The sequence below is a fragment of the Peromyscus leucopus genome, chromosome 8b, assembly GCF_004664715.2.
Source record: "Peromyscus leucopus breed LL Stock chromosome 8b, UCI_PerLeu_2.1, whole genome shotgun sequence".
Taxonomy (NCBI): domain Eukaryota; kingdom Metazoa; phylum Chordata; class Mammalia; order Rodentia; family Cricetidae; genus Peromyscus; species Peromyscus leucopus.
In genome coordinates, this window is record NC_051086.1 from 75,315,451 (window position 1) to 75,338,263 (window position 22,813).

Genomic DNA, 22,813 nt, shown 5'->3' on the forward strand with positions numbered 1-22,813 from the left:
AGTGTGGGTGAGAGGATAAAATATGTACTTGATATAAGTGAGCTAAGTGGGAAGTTAATGGTGTGTGTTCGAACAGCAATTATAGCCAAATCTCAGCTCCCGGTGGTCACGGGAGGGAGGGGGAAACCAGTCTCTCTTATTGATTGAGTGACTGATTGATTGTGTGTGTGCACACACTTGTGCCTCAAAGAATGTGTAGATCTCAGAGGCCAACTCTTGGCAGTCAGTTCTCTCTTTCCACCAAGGTCCCAGGAATTGAACTCAGGTCATCAGGCTTGTCAACATGTACCCTTTACTGCCGAGCCATCTCCTTTTTCCACCAAACCCTCAGCCATCCCGGGTTCGGGATTTGGTCAGGGTGACATTTCTTCAGATGAACCACTCCTGTGTGGGGACTTCACATCTTACATTCTTGCTGTACCTACAGGGAACCGGAGGTGGGAGGCGGCAGCATCAGAAGGAGGGCTGATGACTGACTGTCAGAGGTGGCACATCCTTAGAGACTAAGGATTCAGTCCATCTCATTTCTGGGTGCTAATGTCTAGCAGAGGATGGGCCTCTGCCCCATGCTCAGTTGGAGTTTTGAGATGAGTGAATGACAAGTCAGAGCTCAGCTGGATCACCATGGAGCCGGAAATCTGGGAGTTGATTTTGTGGAGGAAAGAGGGAATGCTATTGTTTACTTTGAGACTGAGCCAGAAAAGTTCAGGTTTGCTCAAGGAATGGTAAATTCCCCAGGGCCCAAACTGGCCTGGGAAGATTCAGGAGCTGGCCGCTGTCCTTTACTGGCTTAAGGCTTTAGTGTAGGTCCTCCCAACCTTCAGGGGAGCAACCAGGACCTGCAAGCCTGACTGTTGGTCAGGACCTCAGTGTATCACAAATTTCTGCAGGAGCTTGTGAAACACTGGTAGTTCGCTGTGGAGGAAGTTGGCTGCCGGTCATTCCATCCGTCACTGTCAGCTGTTACACGCTTGAGCTTCCAGGATGGCATTCACTGACTTAGAAACTTTGAGCCAAGTGAGGCAAAGTCAGGGACTGACACTGAGATGCTCTTAAAGGGACACAAAGGATTGGGAAAGGCAGATTGGTCTCTGGATATTACTCATGGAAGGCTTGGCATGGGGGAAAACCATAGCAGGGGGTGATTCCTGGTCACCTAACAATATGTAACATACCCCTAGGCTTCACAGTGCGTGTGGACCAGGCTGACTGCATGGATTGGTTGTCTGTGTTGGAACTGGGACTGGAGGAAGAATTTGCTCCAGGCTTGCAGGTACCAGTGGGATATGGCTTGGCGTGTGTGGTTTTTTTCAGTGTTGTTTTCTCTCTTCTCATCCTTACTTCCTCTCCCAGATCTGCTGAGCAGGCACATGATGGGAATCCACTAATGACTGCTACAGCGGGGCAAGGCTTGGGTGTCTTTCCTGGCTGGGCTGTTACGAGCTCCAGGAATTTGACCTGGCTTGGATGAAGGTGAGGAAGTGAGCAGGAGGCCTGACATCTGGGAAGACAGCCAGTACCTGTTGCACAGTCTGTTGTTGGGGGGGGGGACTATTGCCTATGGGGTCCCTGGGGACCCCATTATTCCAACAGCTCTGTTAAAACTCCTTGGTGGTGAATGCTGAATTTCTACCGAAACTCTTCCTTGCATTCCAAGTTCTGGTTGGTCTAATTTTCTCTAACAATTTGGCCACAGACCTCTCCAGTTCAGTGAAGCATTTGTAACTAACATAGCTTACTTTAAAAAAAAAAAAGAACCTTTTTACAATCAAAAAGGAAATCTTACTCTTTTATTTAAAGAATTGCACAGCTGCATCACTTTATAGCTGCCAAAATATTAAAGATAATTAAAAGACCAAATCAGAACGTGTTCAGGTGTTCAGTTGGACATTTCACACTGCTCTTGTTTGTTGGATACTGGGGGGGGGGAAGCGGGGGCAAGGGGGGGGAGCATGGCTGAAGGTCGTGCCGTCAACATGGGGACTTTGTCTTAATTCTGCCTGCCAGGATTATAAACCAGGATTCGAGTGAGAAAGGAAGATGAACTCCAAAGTTGTGGGGAAGCCTGGAGGTTTATAGTGCAGGGCCTGCTGGGGGGGGGGGGAGCACCTCACACTTCTCTTATTCTCCTGGTCGCAGCACGTGATGGATAGTCTTTCAGTCCTAGAGGCTATCAGCACTCCAGCCCCTCTCCTTCTGCTACTGTACCCTTGTTCCACACTGGTAGGTGTGGCCTGAAGCCTGTTCTTACAAATAGCACCAGTTTTCTCTGTAGGACAGAGGCTGCCCAAACCTTCAGGCCCTGAAGCTCTGAAATGGAACCTATCACTTCTTTGTCTCACTTGCATAGCCCTGAATCTTTCATGAATTCTATGGCTATAAAAATCATAAGACCCCGAAGCTTTCTTAGGCATGGACATTAATTAACATCACTTCTTTAAATGTTTTTAATCCCAACAGAGACTGTGGACTGATATTGCGGTTGGCATGGGGGATGGCAAGAAGAATAAAAGAATGCGATACTTACTTTTATAAATATAGAAACTACCACCAATCCGTTTGGACTCTTTGCAGCTTCTGTGACATTTGTGTATAGCTCGTGGTTATAGTGGATGAGTTGTACCTGGCAGGAAGGAAAGTCAAGAGTGAGAAGAACAATCCAGCATCAAAAGGGGTGAGGTACAGTGTATGCTCCGACACAAGGGAGGACTGCAAACATACCAAAGGACAATCGGAAGGACACAGTTTTTAATAGAAGAAATTTCAGAGGGAGGTGTAGACAGAATCTATGTGTGTACAATGCATGGACATGTACCATATGAATATGCTACCTATGCATATTTGCAAACATGTTCTGGTAACAAGGGGGCTTAGTTCTTCCTCCCTCCCAGGAAATTTCCCCTAAAGTGTATGTTAAGTGAATTTTCCTTATTAAGCACCAACAGCTGCCACAAGCAGTGAGTAAATCTTCTTGGTACTCTTGGGGTGAGCAGGGAGCCAGTCCTTCAGCTTGAAGATGCCGTGCTGGTGAGACTTCTCACCTGCTGTAGTCAGGTGGACCCATTGCTGTAATAAATCTCCTTTTATAAATATCTCAATGTATTCTGTTGGTTCTGGCCCTTGGGAAACTCATGACTAGTGAAAATTCAAAGTATCTTTCTTACATCCCAAATGGCACAGTCATGTTCAGCTCCCACATGTCTGTACCAGGTAACTATGATTTGTATAGATACCTGGTACAGACATGTGGGAGCTGAACATGACTGTCAGAGCTAGTCATCACCATCCTCCTCCTCCTCCTCCTCCTCATCATCATCTTTATTGATGATCACTATTAACATTGGTTGAGCACTAGTCATCTACAATAAATGTAGGAATCAAAGTGTGGTACGTATTGCAAGGGATGGTATACCGGGTGCTTGGAGAATGGGTTTGGAGATCCTTCTCCAGAGATTAACCTTGAGGTGAGATTTATAAATATGGCATTTATAAATAGGACATTGGCATAAAGAAATGTCAGTTGTAATATCATCTCATTTGATTCTCAAAAACTCTATTTCACGATCTACTTTAGATTTATGGGGACACTAGGATTCTGGTTTACCACTTGGTCAAGGAAGTGTAGAGTGGTAAACTGTTCTCATGGTTATAGAGTTCACACTCAAACACCATGTTACTTTTGAACTCTTGGCTTTGTATTTGTTCCCACCTTTAGGTAAATATCTCAAGGGATGGATACTATTCATCATCTTGCTCCTAAAGTTTGTCATGAGATTGAGCCCAGTGTGGAGGTTAGCAAACGCTTGCTGAAGGAGTCATTCTACTGCTCAGAGCCTGAGATAAAACCAAGACTAGCTCATTTCTATTAAACACAAAGAAACTTGGACTCATAGAGGGTCTTGCTTATCACAATATTATAATTTATACTTCATTCATCAGAAGCATGATAAAGGAGAAGCTGGGTAGGATAGTAAAAGACCATGGAGAGCCTCAGAGGTTCAGGTGCTGCTAGGGTTTCAAGCCCATGTTTTTCAGGGCTTTGGTCTTGGACTGAGACTCAGGCGATTAGATGCAGAACTACATTCACATTCTAGAATTTTCTAGGGACCAAAGTCAAAACTTCCTCCAAGCTCCATACTGAAATTTAGCTTTTGAGTTAATTCCCAAGTATTTATCCTTGCTGAATGAACACCTGCTGTGAGTTGTTCCTGTCTCTGTCATTGGTCCGGTTGGGAGCAGCCTCTGTTACGAAGCATAACTTTCCCTTTCCAGGAGCGTGTGACAAGTATGTGACCAGTACATGATAAGTGCTTCTCACTCATGTCTTGGGAGAGTGACCATGTATCTCCCAGGCCTGACACACATGCTCTAGTTTACCTTTCTCTGTGTGACACTCTACCCCTTATTAAACCTGAGAGAGTCACCTTGTGATGGCATTCAGCATGACAAGGCTATCACATTCACCTCTGTAACAACTCAATGGCTTCCACTGCCCATAGGTAAAGGCCTGCATCTGAACCCAGCCCTTGGGTAGGCCCTAACTTCTCTAAATAGCTCAGTGGTTAACATGTGTTAGCATCTTTCTTTCAGACTACCTTATATACCATACTTTGGCCTTCTTTACAGCCTGTGCATAGTCTGTTATTTCTGCTTAATATATCTTTCCCTTTCCCTTTCATCTGACTTTTATTTATGAACCCCTTAGAACTCAGCTCGGGGCTCACCCATTGAGAGGGATCCCGGAGAAGTCATTATCACAATCCTGTTGACTTGGAACACACATCGCAGTTCTGTTTCCACATTTATTGTGAGAATGATTAGTTCTTCACATCTTTCACTAGACTCTAAGCTTCATTTGGGTAAGAACCATGTCCAACATCCTAGGACTCAGCACTGTATCTGTTCATAGTAGCAATGGCAAGATAGAAATAACTGAAATGGATAGAGGAAGCAAGGCAGGCCATGACCAGATGATGAAATGTGATGTCATGAGAAGCATGGAGAGAGGGTTGCTTGGCTGAACTGGCAGGAAGCAGTCTGAATTCCAGAGGTTCATCCCCAAAGGTAGTGAAGACCCTTAGTATCATGTAAGACTACATACATGTGCAAGCCTAGCTTTATCCCTGAGCATCCGAGTAACCCAGGTTATCTTCTTCACATAGGACTGTAATGCTACCTACTCCCTAGAACTGTGAGTATGGTTTCATGGGCTTGGATAAAAGCATTTAGCCCAGGATCTGGCATGCACTAGACACTCAGTAGTCAGCTGTTAAGATGCTTGCTGGTACTTAATGCTTACTTTTGCAGTAGATAATAGAGCCTTTGGCTCCTGCAGAAATCAGGGTTAAGTGTGTGCAGTTCGCTCTTCTGCACCCTGTCTTTGAGTCTGTCTTCCTAAGGACCCCGAGGGAAGTGCTACCTACTGGGGAGAACTCAGTGTGTGTTCCCTGCACTAGATGAAGTGAGAGCTTTAAAGAGGCAACAGGCATTTAATGCAATGAGTGAGCTAGTGAATCTTCCATCCTTGGGGCTTGTGGAGCTTCTGTCACAGTGACTTAACTCTGTGTTCCTAGTACTAAACAGTCAAAGAGAATATAGGAAAGAATGGGTGTAGCTAGATTCTAAGAAAACTTTATTTGCAACGTACTGTGGGCTGGATTTGATTTGTGGTTATAGTTTGCCCACCATGGCTTGTTTAAATTGAAAGCTTGGCAAAGTACTTCCAAGGCATTCATTTTCCAGTAAGTGTATACAGTGGGAAGAGACTTCAGGCTGGGAGAAAGTAAGCATGAGTCTGTCCCTCCCACCTCATATAATGGCCATGCTTTCATTTCTATAGTCCTTTAAACTTTTCCAAAGCACCATCCATCCAAATGAGTTTACTTCTGTCAGCACTTAGGTCCCAGGTGCCCACCCTGTGCTGGACCCCAGGAGTTCAGAGATGAAATCTATAGGTCCCATATCCTCGAGGTGCTCACACAGCTTATCTGTTTGTTCCCAAAATAGACAAAGGATAAAAAAGAAGGCACAGAGAGGTCACACAGCCAGTGACAGCGATTCGGGTCCACTTCACTTTCCCATAAAACAGTCAAGAGAAGAGGAAGGTGTTTTGTACTTGAAGGGGAGATTACATTTCAGCAGCTTTTGCTGGAACAACAGTTATAAGCGAGAACTTATTTATAGAAGTCATTAGCAAGTTTGTCTTTATGTGTAAGAGCACACACTCTGCAGAGAAGAGCACGGCTTGATATTTACCAACTGCCACATTCTCACCCTAAGCTTTGGCAATTATCACGGATCTGCCTGGTGATGATGGTTTCCTGTATCCTAAGACATGTAGATGCAATTAAAGCTGCAAATGAAATGAAGCATCCATCATTTCGTTGACTGGAGACCCTAGATGTATCACGGCAATGTAAAGCACTAGACTGAAGGGATCTTCTCCTCTGGGAGAGAACACTAGTTGGATTTTAAGGCATAATTTTTTTTTCAGTGAGTTGTTCTAAGGTTTGAACAAATGCACAGTGTGACCTGTGGGTGCAGGATGGTGCAAGAAAATTTGAGGCTTGGCTTACCCAGAGACCTCTTATGTCTGAGTAATCTGAGGCCAGCTACCCAGCCCCTCTGTGCCATGGCTTCTTCCTCAGAAGAATGAAAATGCACCTGAATACTGTCATAAGAATGAAGCAAGAAAATTACCAGCATCCTCTTTCAGAATCCAGGCAGGATCTAAGCAAACAATCACAACAGATGAGGTGACACCATGGAAGAATTGGAATGTTCCCCTGGTGTCCACCCTATGAAACCTTTAAAATAGCTGCTTTTAGAAGCCAAACTTTCCTCCTGTGGTCCTTTCCCCAAAGCATCTGTAGCCCTTCTGCCTCACAATAGTGAAGCTGCTGAAAGCCAAGGCAGGATGTACTTCCTGTAAAGAGGCCCATCCACATCCTTCCAGAAGCATCCTCTGGGCTGAGGCTGGTTAGTACCAAGTAGGATTAAAAGGTGGGATCTGAGGGTGCTTTTTGAACCTCCTCTGATGTTACTGTGAGTTCTCATGAGTGGCAGCATCCGGCAGCTAGAGACTTCTTATTCCCACACTTTCCTCTGTGTTCACTTATTCTCCTTCCCCTCCCCCTCCATCCCCATACTCACAGGACCTCAGACCCATCCTAGCTCTGGGTAGGGGGAAAAGACAGCTCATTGTTCTAGAGCTGAACAACCCAGGTTCAAGTCCCAGGTTACTTAGTCTCTTTGAGCTTCAGTTTCTTCACATGCAAAATGTGATTGCAATATGACTGCTCAAGGAATGACTGTGCTGATTAAATAACTACCACATGCAAATGAGATCAAATGCACGAATGAGATAAAGCAGGCTTCCAATGCAGCATCTGGCCCAGAGTACACACTCATTAAACGGGTGCTGTGATGATTCTTATTAGGAATGCGTGGCTGCCGAGGCACAGACAAGAACGAGGGGCCTAACGACTTCGAAGTTACTTAGAAAAAAGTCAGGCCATCGACATGTTTGGATTGCATTTTTTTTTTTTTTTAGAGAAGTGTCTATAGGGTATTCATTTTTTATATCTTATTTTGCCTTATTATCATCTGACTGCCAAGATAATTTTGCTAGCAGCTTCTTTCTGCAGTTGGTATTATAAAAACAACAGTATTACCAGCACACATCACCCTCAGGGCCCCGCCTCTCTTCAGGTCATTATCATTGCCTCAGAAGAGATTGTCTCTGGATGAAAACCATCCTATTGACATGTCCAGATCATTTGTGCCAGATAGATATTGATAGATATTTCAGAGCATTAATGAAGGCTCACTTTGTTTTAATTAAAGTAGAGTCCAACGTTATATAGGTCCTTTGAATTAAGTCAAGAATCATTTTCCTACTTCTACTCACAAAAAGTCAAGAGCAAGGTAATTTTGCAAGTACGTTTCCAGGAGACTTTTGAAGGCCAGACAGGTCACTGTCTCTTATAATTACATATGCAAAAGCTTATATTAATATTAGCTGTAAGTAATATTATATTAAAATAATTATTGCAGTCAAGCAGGGCTCATACCAGGAATTAAAGCCCATCACTTTTGGAGAAATCTGCCAATGAAATTTGGTGTGTTGGTTGAATGAAATAGTAAAAAGAGAGCCATGGATGCCTCAGTGGGACTGCTTATTTTTGGTCACAGCTGTAGCTGGAGAATTTTCTCTCCAGGTCCCGCCAAACCCCGGCAGTCTGACAGCCCACTTATAAAATAAACACACAGATGCTTTTATTATTTAAACTGTTTGGCCTAATAGCTCAGGCTTCTAGCTATCTAGTTCTTACATCTTAAATTAATCCATTTCTATAAATCTATACCTTGCCACGTGGCTTGTGGCTTACCAGCATCTTCACATGCTGCTTGTCATGGCAGCGGCTGGCAGTGTCTCCCTCCGCCTTCCTGTTCTCTCAATTCTCCTCTCTGTTAGTCCTGCCTATACTTCCTGCCTGGCCACTGGCCAATCAGTGTTTTTTTTATTGACCAATCAGAGCAACACATTTGACATATAGACTATCCCACAGCACACAGCTGTAACAAATTTGCACCCATTCTGGTGCAATTATTTCCACACCTGTGGAAGAACTTGTCTTAGGAGTTTGTTCTTTTGACAAACTACATTGTGAGCAGTTTCTGCACTCCCCCACCCCCAAACACAGTTGAAACTGTTGCCACTTCTCTGGCTTTGAAATTTTCAGCAGTGTGACACCTGAGTCACTGTGAAGCCACCCCAGGGACTTTGACACAGACTTTGTCCTCTTGTAGTTACTTATGTGGGCTTATGGATTTGCTATTTTAGATGCAACTGAACTTGAAAGAGACATGACTTGTTGATCACTCAAGACAGACTATCAATGCTCATAGCAGATGCATACCACAGGCAAGACTGAGATGACCTGCCTTCCTTGCACCTGGCCATAAGTCTCCATCATGTAAGAAGGGATTAAGTCCTTACCTTCAGTGTACCACACCCCTCACTTGTTCATTCTGCAGTTACTTTAGATGACTCACCTCCTAACTGCCTGTCAGTGGGGCAACGGGAACATCATCCCTCTTCCAAGTCAAGCTGCAGAACAATTTGGATAAAGCATCCACAAGACAGGCTTGACTATAAGCTTTAATTGCCTGAAATGTGATATTGAATAACTAGCAATGCACACCAGTCAGTTCCAAAGCCATCAAAAGACACAGAATCTAGCCACGTGGATTGGCTCTGAAGAAGAATAGAGTGCTTAGCAAAAAGTCAAAAAGGCATATTTTATTTCATTTATTTACTTTTTCTTGAGACAGGGTCTCATTATACTGCTTAGCCTGGACTTAAACTCCCAGGCTAAGAGAGCCTCACATCTCAGCTTCCTGGGTAGGAGAGGTAATGGATCATGTTTGTAAGTCAAAGCCCTCTAAGACACTAAGGCCTTTGTGTAGAAAATGTAGAGCTGTTAGGAGCAAACTTTTGTGATTCTTAAAAAAAAATAAACATATCTCAGAGGAAGTATAGGATGTTGTCTGCTGAGGATCCCTCAAAGAAGATGGAATTGGGCTGTATAAGTCAAAGTCCCAGTAGGCAGCACACTTATGCTGGCATTATACGTGGGTTGCAGCGGCATCAGACTGGACTTATCAACAAAGAAGGAGGCGGGGCGGGGGTGTGTGTCTGTGATTCAGTGATGTATGTGTGTAGGTCAAGAGCAGCCACAGTCCTCCTGACTGCCAGTTTGTGACCTCTGCCTTCTTCATTTGACACTGACTGGCTCAAATCAAACCCAAAGCAAATGAAATAAACATCCCAGTCCTAAAGGCTGCTACCCAAGCCTTTCATTCACCCTCTCAGCACACACTTAGGTATGTTTCCTGTGTGCCAGGCAGAGTGCTGGGCATACAGAGCTAAGAGAGGAAAACTCTGAAAAGCAGGAGGAGGTGCAAAGCCCCTGTGGCACTATGGAGTGAGAGGAAGTGTCAGAGACCAGAGGTTAAGGGTCATCATGGTAGGATGACTCAGGAGAAAAAGGCAGGGACAGATCACACTCAGTCTTGAAGATCTCAATGATAATATTGCCTTAATTTTAAGAACAATGGGAAGTTAACAATGGAGGTGTGTGTGTGTGTGTGTGTGTGTGTGTGTGTGTGTGTGCGCGCGCGCGCGTTGGTGCTATCCAGCTAGGAAAGCCAGTCAGTTTCTATATATGTAAATTATAGGATCTGTAGAGCTCCAGGATGTACATTTGTGTTCTGCATTCTCACATAGAGTCAAGCCAAAGGACCCTGGGTGGGAGAGTCCTTCTGGCTGCACCCCCATGTATTCTGATTATCATCGATGCCAGCTCAGTACAGGATGTGGCTAGTTCTGGTGAATTTTGTTTTGTTTGCTTCTAGGAGGTGAGTAGGGGTTGACAGTGGTGAAGGAAGACAGAAGGCAAGAAAGCCACATTCTTTTCACCATTCTTCAGGGAAGCCCAGATGGTGCCCTTGTCTCAGGCTCCCAAAATATTCCCTGGGAGAGGAGTGGAGATAGCATTTTGCTGACAGCATTTGGGAAGAGGCGTGTGGACAGTCTATATTAAGACTTCAGCATCCTTCCAAGCCTGTCTGTGAGCATGAAACAGCTCTGTGGTGTTACTTGGAAACCACTGGGCCTAATCTCTCCGGGGGCAGATCACAATGTGTTGTCTTCTCATCCTCACCCCGTGATGGAGACCTAAGCACTCAGCAAGGGTTTTCCCCAAATGTCATGGCTCTGTCTGGGACTACTGTCATTTTCCAAGGAGAAGGCTGTTTCCAGCAGAACAGGGTTAGCCAGGAGATTGGTAGGGTTAGAGGCAAAGGTCTCTCTTCTTTCTACAACGAGAGTCCGGGGCATTCCTAAGGTAGGTAGGAAGGGACTGTGTGGTTCTCATCCACAGTGAAACATCCCTTCTGCATCTAGTGCCGTGTCAGGCAATTGCAGTTCCAATATGGGGCACCAGCCTTGGCTGCAAGCAGTTCTGAGTACTGGATGGAGAAACCAGCTCATACGGGAGAGCTTTGTGATTATGGGGCTTCTTCAGAAACTTCTTCTTTGGACCCTCACAATAACCCTGCTGCAGATTAGGTCAGAAAGTGTTGAAACCTACCAAACAGGAGAAATAGAGGACCCACACGGATTCAGCGGTAAGCAACAGATTCTAGACTTGAATCCAGGTCTCTTCAAGCAGAGTCCTTTTCTTTCTTGAGACTTTTGTTGAGGTTTTTTTTTTTTTTTCTTTTTTTTCATCTGTTGTGCCCTCCCCTCCTTGTATCCCCTCATCTTATCTTCCACTTAGAGAAATCACAGTGGTCCCCAAGTATTAGGAGTTTCCCATATGCTAGTGGGGTCCCCAAAACACTCTAGATGTCATCTCATCCAGTTCTCCCAACTGATATGTGGTCAGACATCATCATCCCCATGATAGAGGTGTGGACACTGGAGCCAGAGAGAGGAGATGACTTCACTTCCTGCTTACCAGGGATTGCTGAGAAGCTCTAGATCATTCCAGATCACATTCCCCTTTCTTTCTGAATTTCTGGGACACCAGTTCAATGTGTGAACTTTGAGGAGCCATTTGTCCTTGCTAGGTGCTTGTGAAGAGGTTGAAGGATCTCAGCTCCATCTCTGCTGCACTTTTCTCTGGCCCTGTCCTGCCCATTTTGCCCACATCTATCCAGATCTGATCTCATATCCACAGTGGGCAACAGCATCATCATCATCATCATCATCATCAGCAGCAGCAGCAGCATTACCCAGTATTATTGAGCAGGTGATGTAAGCCAAGATTTGGCCAGTTCACATCATATACATGATCTCACTTAATACTCACAAAGGCCCATATGCAAGAATATTATCACTACTTTTAATTTACAGATAGGGAAACTGAGGCATGAAGATGTCAAGTAAGGTATTTAAGTGACGGAGTCATTAGTAAACAGGTCATGTGCTTGATGCCAGAGACAAAGGGTTAAACTGATAAGCAATATAGTCCCCTTATAATTGTATATGCTCTGAGATTCAGGACTGTCAACAGACTTGAGGCAGAGGCCAAAGACACTCATATCTGTGGATGAGGCCTCTTGTACTGGAGGGCTTTGGTTCATAACAGCTATGGGGAAAAAGGGACCACTACCAACAATTTCTTCTCCTCAGCAACATCTGACAGAGATCCTGTTAAGCAGAGTCAAAGGGATATATTTTATTTTATTTTATTTTTTCTTGAGACAGGGTCTTACCATGCTGCCTAGCCCAGACTTAACTCACGGGGTTCAGTGAACCTTCTGAGACGGGAACTGGCTCGGCACAAGGGTCAGTGGTGAGCGTCGCATTTTGCTTGTTCCATCTACAAGTCTTGATGCCCTGGACTGGCAGCCTATTGTCTGGGGTGAGGGTAGAGCTCCTTTTTCCTCTCTTTGTTTGCCTCATAGCTTCATACACGCTGCTTGTCTCTACCTGGAATGACCACTCGTTCTTTTCCAGTGATCTCTGCTCACCAAAAGCTCCTCCTAAGTTGCCATCTCCTCCAGGCTGGCTTCCCTGGGTTGCTCTGTTGAGTTTATTATTTTCTTCCTTTCAAATTGCAGTTGTAGGGATTATGCAAATTATTATACAGGAAGCACCAAACACACACTGGATGTGCAGCATCTACTCGAGGATGTGAAGTTATTCTTTGCCCCACATTCCTTATTACCCATCTCTCCAAGTAAATTCTTTTAAAATGTCTCATGCATACACATTCACCACTACCACCACCACCACCACCACCACCACCACCACCCCTCTCTCCAGAAGGCTCAATGCGGAAAGTATATGGGATCACAGTGGAGCTATGAGGTTCATTAGCTACATGCTGTTTTAGTCAGTATTTCACAGATTGGTAGCTAACACTTGGGTGGGGACGGCAACCCTAAATCAAAGGAGCGGGATTGCTAAGACCCAATGAGTTCTGTATTACCTGCCAGCCACTGGTATTTGGTATTTTTATAAACATTACCTTATTTTACCCATCTAATGAATATTTTATAAGGTTATAACATTTAAAATATTGACATATATATTTATAGGATATGATAACAATAGAATACATGCCCACAATGTGTAATGATCAAATCGGGGTAACTAACACCTCAAACAAATGTTTTGACATGCGAGGGTCTCACTACATTGCCCAGGCTCATCTCTAACTCCTGAGCTCAGGGAAGTCTCCTGTTTCTGCTTCCCAAGTGTGTCCTATAATAACCTTTTCATTACCCCATTGTCTCACTATTTCATTTTTTTTTCCAGTAAGTTAAAGGGCTGGATCTGATAGCTGAGAGCCTGGTTCCAGAGCTGAGCTTTTAAGTGGAAGCCCCAAAGGAAGAGCAGTCCAGACTCCTTGCTTTCAGAGTCCTCTTCAGTGTTACAGGAAGGACTGAAGAAACTCCCAGAAAAACAGGGAGAAAAGGACCATCCATCGTATGACTCCCACGTCACAGCTATCTGCCCAACCCTGTCCAGAAGATCTGACCTGAAAAGAATATCATTGGGCTGGATCCTTTACCCTCCCTAATTTCTCCCCAAATAGTTAATTCTCCAAGGTCTAGATGGTTGGTGGCGGGAACTTCCAGAGACCTTTGTAGGATAGGATGTGTGGAAGGGGAATTCAGCCCTGAAAGGAGAATTGCAACATCGGATGTTACACTGGTAGAACCTTAGACGAGTCCAGGAGACAAAGACTAAGAACTCCCCTAGGCTCAGACAAAACACACACCTCTCTTGGCCTTTCTGAGGTCAACAGTGTTGTGGCTTTAAGGACTGTGGAATAGAATGGATACCAGGACAAGCCATTCTTTGCTTTCTGGGTCCTTAGATTTATAATTGGATTAAGTATGAAAACAGAACAAAAACCCAACCTTAGTTCCAGGCCTGAGCCTCTTTAGTGTTCCTTTTCCCGTGTCATTGAAGAAGGACCCCTGATGCCCAGGCCAGTCCAAGGCAACCTTACATAGCCATGCTGACCACTGGGGGCAGATCACTGTGTCTCGGGCAGGGAGACTTAGGAACACCCATGACATTTAATATACCAGGTCTTCGCCTACCCCAGGCTAGACCAAACCCCCAGTTCTGCCACCCAGAACTCTGCCCTGATCTGTTCTTCCTCCTCATCCCCTCTAACAGTGCACTCTCATCCTGAGGTGTATTTGTAAACATGGGTACTGGGGGAGACTCTGTGGGAGTCTACTAGTCATGAAGTCCTGTGGCTTTTACTGCGGTAGCCAGCAAGTCTCACACCTGTCCCTGGCCTCTTTACTGCACTGATTCAGTTAACCTCGTCTGTATTATTGCAGCTTTCCACCTGGCCTCGATGCTTCCAACTCCGTGTTCCCTTGAGCCTTTCCCCCCATAGCAACCAATGGGATGGTTAAGTCTAAACACTTCGCTCCCTGACTTTGGGGACCCTTCTTGGTACATCTCACTTTCTTGAGGAAAAATGTCTAGGCTCTTTCCCTTGGCCTTGAAGGCCCTTCAGGACTTTTATCTTATCTTTGCTGCTGTGTCCAATGACGCATGTCAGCTGTGCCCTGGCTTCCTGGCTAGACCTGTCCACCTGCACCTCTGTATCCATCTTTCCTATCACTTGAAATGTCCTTTGTCCACCGGCCATCTGGTGAACTCTCTTATCTTTCACAAGCAGGCTCAGGCTTCACCCCACAGGAGGAGACACACACACTCCTGTGCCACCCTACCCTACACCTTTCTCAAGGGCTTTCCTGCTCTGTCCTATAGGGCATCTCCCCAACAGAAGGAAAGCCTCTTGAGAATGGGACTGTGGCTTTCAGAAACCTTTTCCCTGGGACATCACCCAAAGTCCTAAATACACTTTGTTGACATGCATGATAATGCTGATTCTTCCACAAAACACAGCTACCCCCGGGGGAGAAAAACAGTCCCCTTACCGAGGGGGAAAAATGACTTCCTGTGTCTTAAAACTGTAAAACCCTCCAACGAGCTGCTTATTCTTGCTTGGCAGTTCCTTTTTCTTCTTTATTATCCGACTGTAGGCTGGATGAAGTTGCTTGCATTTCTTTCATTTCCCACCTCCGATCCTTATCTGGGGTGTGTGTGTGGGGGGGGTACAGGATACAGTAGCAACAATACATTGCAGCTTTGTTTATTCCCAGAGATGTATACAGAGCAGCCTCTGAAGAAGTATTAGTATCAGGCCGATGCTATTATCTGCATTTTATTAATTAACCCATACATCTCCCTGTCAGTCTTCCTTTTCTATGGGCTTCCTCGCAGCCTTGCAGCGTGCTGTTGCTGTTGGTAAATTGGCACCATAAATCTGGTGAAGCCACCTCTATTTCCAGCGCTTCAGTTAACGTTTTATCACACGGCTGTGGTCTCAGGATTGAAGTCGGTTAAAAAGATTAATACCGTTTAATACCACCCAGAAGGAAGATGCCAGAAATGTGTTTAAGGTCCGGTTATTCATGTCTTCATTTCCTTTGTGCGTGGATTGCGATAAGCAGAGCTATCCTTTTTAGGGTGATGTTAATAACTACTTAAAATGATTAAGGTAACTAGTTATTTCCTGTAGGAAAATTGCTCTGCTGTCATTAACACGGAATTAACACGGCTCCCATTTCGTCTTCAGCACATAGCCTTTTGCCCCCCAGTTGCCTTAAATAAACAGAGCACCGTCTCCAGGAGGCTGTGAGCTCCTTCCTAAAAGATGGGCTCTGAAGAGGCAAGAGAGTGAAACACAAAGCTTTGCAGAGCACGTGGCCTACAGGAGGTACCTGCTTTGGTCCACATTGTAAGCCCAGTTCTCTGCCCTGCCCTGGGGGCTGGCAGGAGGAATTAGAATACTACATCTGTGTGGCCTGAGCAATGTGAATGGAGTCAGTGACTCTCCTGATCTTCTGGGGCAGTGGTTCTAAACACTTTTCTCATCGGGACACCTGCTGAGATGTGGTGGACAGACTCACATGGGAACACTCTGCTTTTGCAAAAGACCCGCCGATTTCTCATAGGGACACAAAACTGAGATTATTGGTAGTGTCCTAATTTTTTTTTTTTTTTTTGCTTTTTTGAGACAGGGTTTCTCTGTGTAGCTTTGTGCCTTTCCTGGGACTCGCTTTGGAGACCAGGCTGGCCTCGCTTTGGAGATCCGCCTGCCTCTGCCTTCCAAGTGCTGGGATTAAAGGTGTGCGCCACCACTGCCCGGCCATGTCCTAATTCGTAATGGTTAAGCCAGTCAGTATCCAGTCATGGATATTGAGGGTTTAAGCATAATCAAGAGTGGCTGGGGCTACTCAAAATGTGTGAGCACTCACATACAGGTTCTTGCTGGAGTACTTCCTTTCAGTTATTTTGGGGGGAATGCCTGTGAGTAGACTTTCTAGATAGCTTTTATTTCATATTTAAATTTCTTGAATACCAGTGTTATGTTTTCCTGTGTTTGTAAACTGAACTTTTACCCACAATGGGCACTGTGTTAAAACTTGTAAGGCAATGTACATGGACATCACGCTTTCATAGGTAGGAGGATGCCAGAGGACAGAAGAGGTTCAGGGAGTCTTTGGAGTCTGCACAGTTGTCTTTCTGGGCCACTGCCTGGCCGTCACTCTCCACCTCACCATGACTGGTGATGTCAGCTTATATCTCACCTGGGAACTGATTAGAACTGGAGATTCCAGGGCCTTGGATGTCTGCATCCGCTCTTCCAGGGGGCTTGGTTCTAAGATCTCCCAGTGTGTCTGAGGCTCACTAAATCTTGCAGAGCTCTAGGCTGGTTCTGAGTGCAGCCTCCTACTCTCTGTTCATTTCAGAAAACCCACCAGCCACAGAGTGAGTGAGAGGTACCATGTTCAGAGGACAGACTTGAATCTGCTGTAGTGTGTAGAAAATGCATCTTGTACATCAAGCTTTTCCTTTGGAGTATGTGTGCACTCCACTTTGCTTACGGAGGTGACATTTACAAGTCTAGGCAGTGTCCCACAGAGAGTAGCCTCTGTCCAATACCATGCCACAGGCTCTCAGCTCATTACTGATGAATAATCTAGGATTTTATTTTTCAGTAATTTCCAGATATGGGCTTAGTACCCAAGTCAACCTGCAGGGACAGGTCTACCATATGATTCCCTACCACTGACAAGCCCTCTGTGTTCTCCAAAGGCCAAGAGAAGCCATGCCAGTGGCTATATCAAGTTTGTTTTAAGCCTTTCATGTCACTGCTGGTCAAGAAATAGCAATGTATTGGTGTGTTGAAAGACAACATCAAATAGCCTGGGAATTACATCCTGATTCTGCCACTTGAACCTGAATGACTCTTAATTTTGCAAATTTTCTATACTGAGCCTGCAATATGAGTAATAATACCTACTATATAAAATAGTATTTGCACCATCAATAGTAGTTGCTGTTAGTCATTGTTAGAGCTGTATGGGGAACTCTCCACGGTCTTTTCCTGCTCCCCCTTTGCCCCCACCCCCAATAAAAAGCAGTACACAAAAAAGAGGCAAACAGTTAAGGTAGGATATAGAGATCAAGAGAAACTGGAAGAGTTTGTAGCGGCAGGAAATGTCACAAATTCCTAAAATCTCCTTAATTGCCTTCAGGTGCTCTGGTCTCTCCTGTCTCTAAACACATATCATGCGGCTACTGCTGTGAATGCTTTAGTACAGTATCTGGTGAAGGTAAGAGCTCAATTAAAAACGAAGGAAAACAAATTGGCAGTTCTTCAAAAAGGTAAACAGAACTGACATACAACTCAGTGACTCCTCAGCTCAGATGTATGCATCCCAGAGGACAAGAGTGGTTAATCCAACCAAAGCTTGTCTAGCCATGCTCAGGGCAGCATTGTTCTTGGCACCCCAAAGTAGAAACAACCCAAGTGTCCAGCACTGAGTGAATGAGTAGACAGACTGTACCTGTACTAGTTAGATATCTCTATTGCTGTGACAAATGCTGTGACCAAAAACGACGTGGGGGAAGAACAGGGTTATTTGGATTAATCATCCCAATCACAGTCCATCATGGAGGGAATTCAGGGCAGGAACAGAGCAAGAGCCATGAAGGAAAGCTACACTTCCTGGCTGACTCTTCAGGGTTTGCCCAACCTGCTTTCTATACAATCCAGGACTACCTGCCCAGGCATAGCATTGCTCACATCGATCATCAATCAAGAAAACGCCTCACAAAACTAACCCACAAGCCAATCTGATGGAGGCATCTTCTCAACTTAGGTTCCCTCTTCCCACATGGCCTTACCTTATCAAGTTGACAAACAAAAAAACAAACCAAACCAAAATCCAAACATTCCTAATCAGCACAATATTGTCAATAGAAAATGATTAAACTATAAAAGGAATGAAGCACTAAAACACGCTAAAATGGGGTGAACCATGGGAGCAACATGCTAGGTAAAAGCAGCCAGATGCAAAAGTAAAAATCTTGTAATTCCACTTCTGTAAGACACTCACCATAGCTAAAACCAGAAAGACAGAAAGCAGGTTGGTGGTGATGGTGGCTGGGAAATGGAGAGGTGCTGAGTAACTGTTTAATAGATATGGGGTTTTCTTTTCGGGTAGCGAAAGTTTTGGAACTAGATAAAGGTGGAAACTGTACAACCTTGTGAATGTACTATGCACCATGAAGTTATTCACTTTAAAATGCTTCATTTTTTTATGATTTTTTTTGTAAAATTACACACACACACACACACACACACACACACACACACACACACACACACATATATATATATATATATATATATATATATATATATATATATACTTAAAGAGCACAGAGGCTGAGAGGTCGAACCTCGATGACTGACGCAGTATCCTTGAAGAGCACAATCATTTAAAAAGTTTTTTTTTTTTTTGGTCATAACTGAAAACTCCTCAGTCCACAGGGGGAAGTTAAGGCAAAGGTGTGTACATGCTTATAAACTTAGCCTGGCTGGCCAGCGACTTCAGGTGAAGGTCAGGAACCAAGAAGGTTCTGAGACAGGTGAGCATATGAGGTGGGCCACAGGAATGGCCGAATGTGACAAGAAGAGATAAATATAAAGGAAAAAAAAATACAAGCAAGCTCTCCTGAGAGGCTGCTCCAGAGGCAAAAAATGGATGATTCTTTCATATTAGACAATCTGGGATGATCTTACCTTCTCTAGATTTCTTATTTCTCTCTCCATCTTAAAGAACAATTACAGTAAACCCCACCCTCCATAATGTATTGGCCAGAAATTAGGAGTTTGGGGGCAGAGACCAGGATTGAGTAAAGGAATTTGTATTAAAAAAAATGATAAGCCTGGCCGGTCCATTACTTCATTCATTTATTCCTTGCTCCAAGAGCCATTGTGTTCCTTTTTTTTTTTTTTTTTTTTTTTAACACATGCCAAGGAATCAAAGGTGCATGCATCACTGTTATTCTCAGAAAATTATCAGGCAAATGAGAGCAATGTCAGACCACATGATGCACACGATCCTATGGCAATCTTAAAGAGCAGATTCAGATCCATCATGCCTGGGCAGGGCTAAGAGTCTGTATTTCTATGACACTGATGTGCTCCCTACTGCGCTAATAAGGCACCTGAGTCTGTATTTCTAAAAGAACTTAGGTGAAGCTCATACAACATCTTGTTTTTGTGCAGATCACAAACTAAGGCTACATTTTTGTTTATTTATTTGAGACAGGGTCTTTAGTCCCTGCTGGCTTTAAACTCACTGTGTAGCTGACAGTGGTTTTGAACTTCTGATCCTCTTGTCTCTACTCTCTAAGTGCTGAGATTAGAGGCATATACCATGCCTGGATTATGAGGTGCTGGGGATCAAACCCAGAGCTCTGTGCATATAAGACAGGCTTTCTCCCACCTGAGCCACATGCCCAGTCCTAAAACTACATTTCTAAATGGCTGGGGGAAAACCTTTCAACATTGAACAAGAGAATGCATTTGTATAACATCTAAAAAATATAGACGATTCAGATGTCAGTATCCTTAAATACATTCCTGTGGATCAGTTCACACCATCCATTTCCATGCTGTCTATGGCGGCTTTGCTATTACCAAGTTGGAGAGGACTAGTTGTGACTGGAACCTTGTTGTTGCTAAATTCTGAAACACGTACTGTATAGTTCTTCACAGGCAGGTCAAAGTTTGACTATGTCTGGTATAAAGTTATATGGGATTTCAAGAGACATGGAAAGACCACTTCCTGCTGGGCTGCTTAAGGATGAAGAGCATCTCAGTGTCACAGCTGGGGTGGGATCTGAAAGGTAGCCTTTGGGGAGGAAAGAAACTCAGTAGATGCACAGGCTGGGCATCAGTAAAGTTGGTAGTGTGATCTCAGATCTCAGGGTTAAAGCCCTTAGGCAGCCATCCCTGTCCACAGGCTGCCTGGAAATATCCTTAGAGCTTCCCTAAGAATGAGAAGGAGAAATGTCCCAGCACCAAGAAACCTCAATTCCAACTGGAAAAGGATGGATCAGTCGTGTACCATGAGTAATGAAGAAGCCTAGGGATGACATTGAAAGGGGTGACGTCTATGGCAGTTTGGTGCCTAGTGGTTCCTAAAGTTGGGGAGTGATGCTATTCTCTGAGGACCTATCTGGGTATGTGTCAGTGTATTTTTGTATTGTCACAGTAGTAGAGGAATGTCTCCTGATGACTGCGGGTCAGGGGTCAGGGGTCAGGGATGCTGTGAGATTTGCTGTGAAGGCTGTAGTGCTTCTTAAGGTTGAATGGCCTCTCTTAGAAGTCAACAGTAACCCCATTGATGAGCTTATGCTGGGGACTCTTTGGTGATACACAATTACTAGGAATTGAAGTATTCAAAGATCTGAAGAATATAAGCCACTTTGATACTGATGAGTGGAGACCAAGCAAGATGGTATATTTGACATGAATGGTTGGCTTAAATACAAAGACACTTGTTTTTCTTCCATACCTCAAGAAAGCTATGTATTATGTACCAGTGTACTGTACAAATACAAAGAGAATCTATGCTTGAGGATACTTATAATATCTATGAAAGACAGCATTTGTGTGTTTATGTGTATGGGGGTAATATTGACTATCATTTACTTTTGAACACTTTCTGGCCAGTTTTGGAGTCAGGAAGAGCTAGGTATAACTTCGGCCATGTCTCTTCCTCGCTGAGTAAAATGGACAAGTTATTGATACATTCTTCACTTTCATTGTCTAGCTTGCAAAAATTATTGTAATAAAGGAGTGCCGTCAGGATGGATCGTGATCGTGTGTGTGAGACCTGTAGTGATGTCAAGGAGTGTGTCATTTTCTCTGCATCAGTGAACACAAAGCGATTTCTGATGTCAGAGTGCTGAATTCATAGACCAGCTCAGAAATTACAAAGGAACAAATTTTAGCCAAGTGTGGCAATGGTTTAGCTAGGTGGGTCTTCTCATCCTTGGGCCTGTTGACATTTGGGGGTGGGTGAGACCTTAGTGGTGGCTGCTGTCCTGTGTGCTGCGGGACCTTGGATGGCATCGTTGGTACCTACTCAGTAAATGCCAGTGGCACGCTCCACCATCCCTAACACCACAACTCAGACTCTCTAGCTGTTACTAACTGCCAGTTAGGGCAATATTATTACCCTTGACTGAGAAACTCCGCGCTTACAATGGGAGAAAAATAAGCAGAGGCTTCTTTGGATGAAGGGCAAAATGTAAAATTGCTTTGTGTTTTGTCTAAGCAAAAATCTTAAACCATAAACTTCCCAATGTTGTGACCTGTAAGTAGCACAGCATACCAAGTTTTCACTCAGTGCCAGAGATGACACTGGATCCTGGGGACAGATTGAAATAAGACATAGCTCCTGTTATTCAGGGGTAGACAGCCTGCTTTCTTTCATTCTCTGTCTCTCCCTCCCTCTCTCCCTCCCTCTCTCCCTCCCTCCCTCCCTCCCTCCCTCCCTCCCTCCCTCCCTCCCTCCCTCCCTTCCCTTCCTTCCTTCCTACCCATGTGTATATACTATGTGTGTGCTTGTGCATGCATGTTCTTGTGTATGTTCGTGAGTACACCTGCATGTGGATGTCAGAATACAAGCTTGGGTACTGTCTTCATCTTCTACCTTGTCTGAGACACACTCTCATTGTCCATCACTACATTCACAAGGTTAGCTGGCCTATGAGCTTCTGGGGACTCTCCTGTCTCCATTGCCCATCTTGCTCTAGAAGCCCTAGAATTATAGGTACATGCTACTGCACCCAGCCTTACGTGGGCTCTGGGGATTCAAACTGAAGTTCTCATGCTCATATGACAAGTGTTTTACCCACTGAGCCCTCTTCCCAGCGTTTTACCCACTGAGCACTCTTAGCATTTTTTTTTTTTTTTTTTTTTTTTTTTTTTTTTTTTACTCTTTGAACCATCTTGTCAGACCCACAGCCTACATTTTGAATAGTTGTAAAGAGGAGAAGGTTCTCAAGATTCTAGTCATCCGGCAGACAGATAGTCCCAACTTTCTGAATGGGGTGCTATAGGATCCCCAGAACTATGCGACTGGGCAGCTGAACTGATAAGGAGAGAAGCCAGGTGGATTTATGTGGTGTTTATTTTGAAAGTGGGGCCACGGCACAGCTGAACCCATCAGCTACATAAAAGTCCCCCTTGCCACCATGGGGAGGCTAGGGGACATCTCAGGGGACACTGTTTGGTTGACGAGGCTGATCATGTCAGAGTGTGTTGTTTATATGAGTGTAATGCATACAGAGCTCTAGACAGGAGGCACATTTTATAAGTCAGCTGACATGTAA

General features: G+C 44.5%; 1 protein-coding gene across 2 annotated transcripts in view; it reads right to left on the reverse strand.

Moving 5' to 3' along the window:
• Ca10 (carbonic anhydrase 10) overlaps positions 1-22,813 on the reverse strand; it is a 517,658-nt gene that overhangs the window by 20,474 nt on the left and 474,371 nt on the right. For both annotated transcript variants that reach the window (XM_028868886.2, XM_028868885.2), the window contains exon 6: positions 2,528-2,623. In XM_028868886.2, coding sequence (XP_028724719.1) covers positions 2,528-2,623 — 96 coding nt within the window. The remainder of the gene's footprint in view (positions 1-2,527; positions 2,624-22,813) is intronic.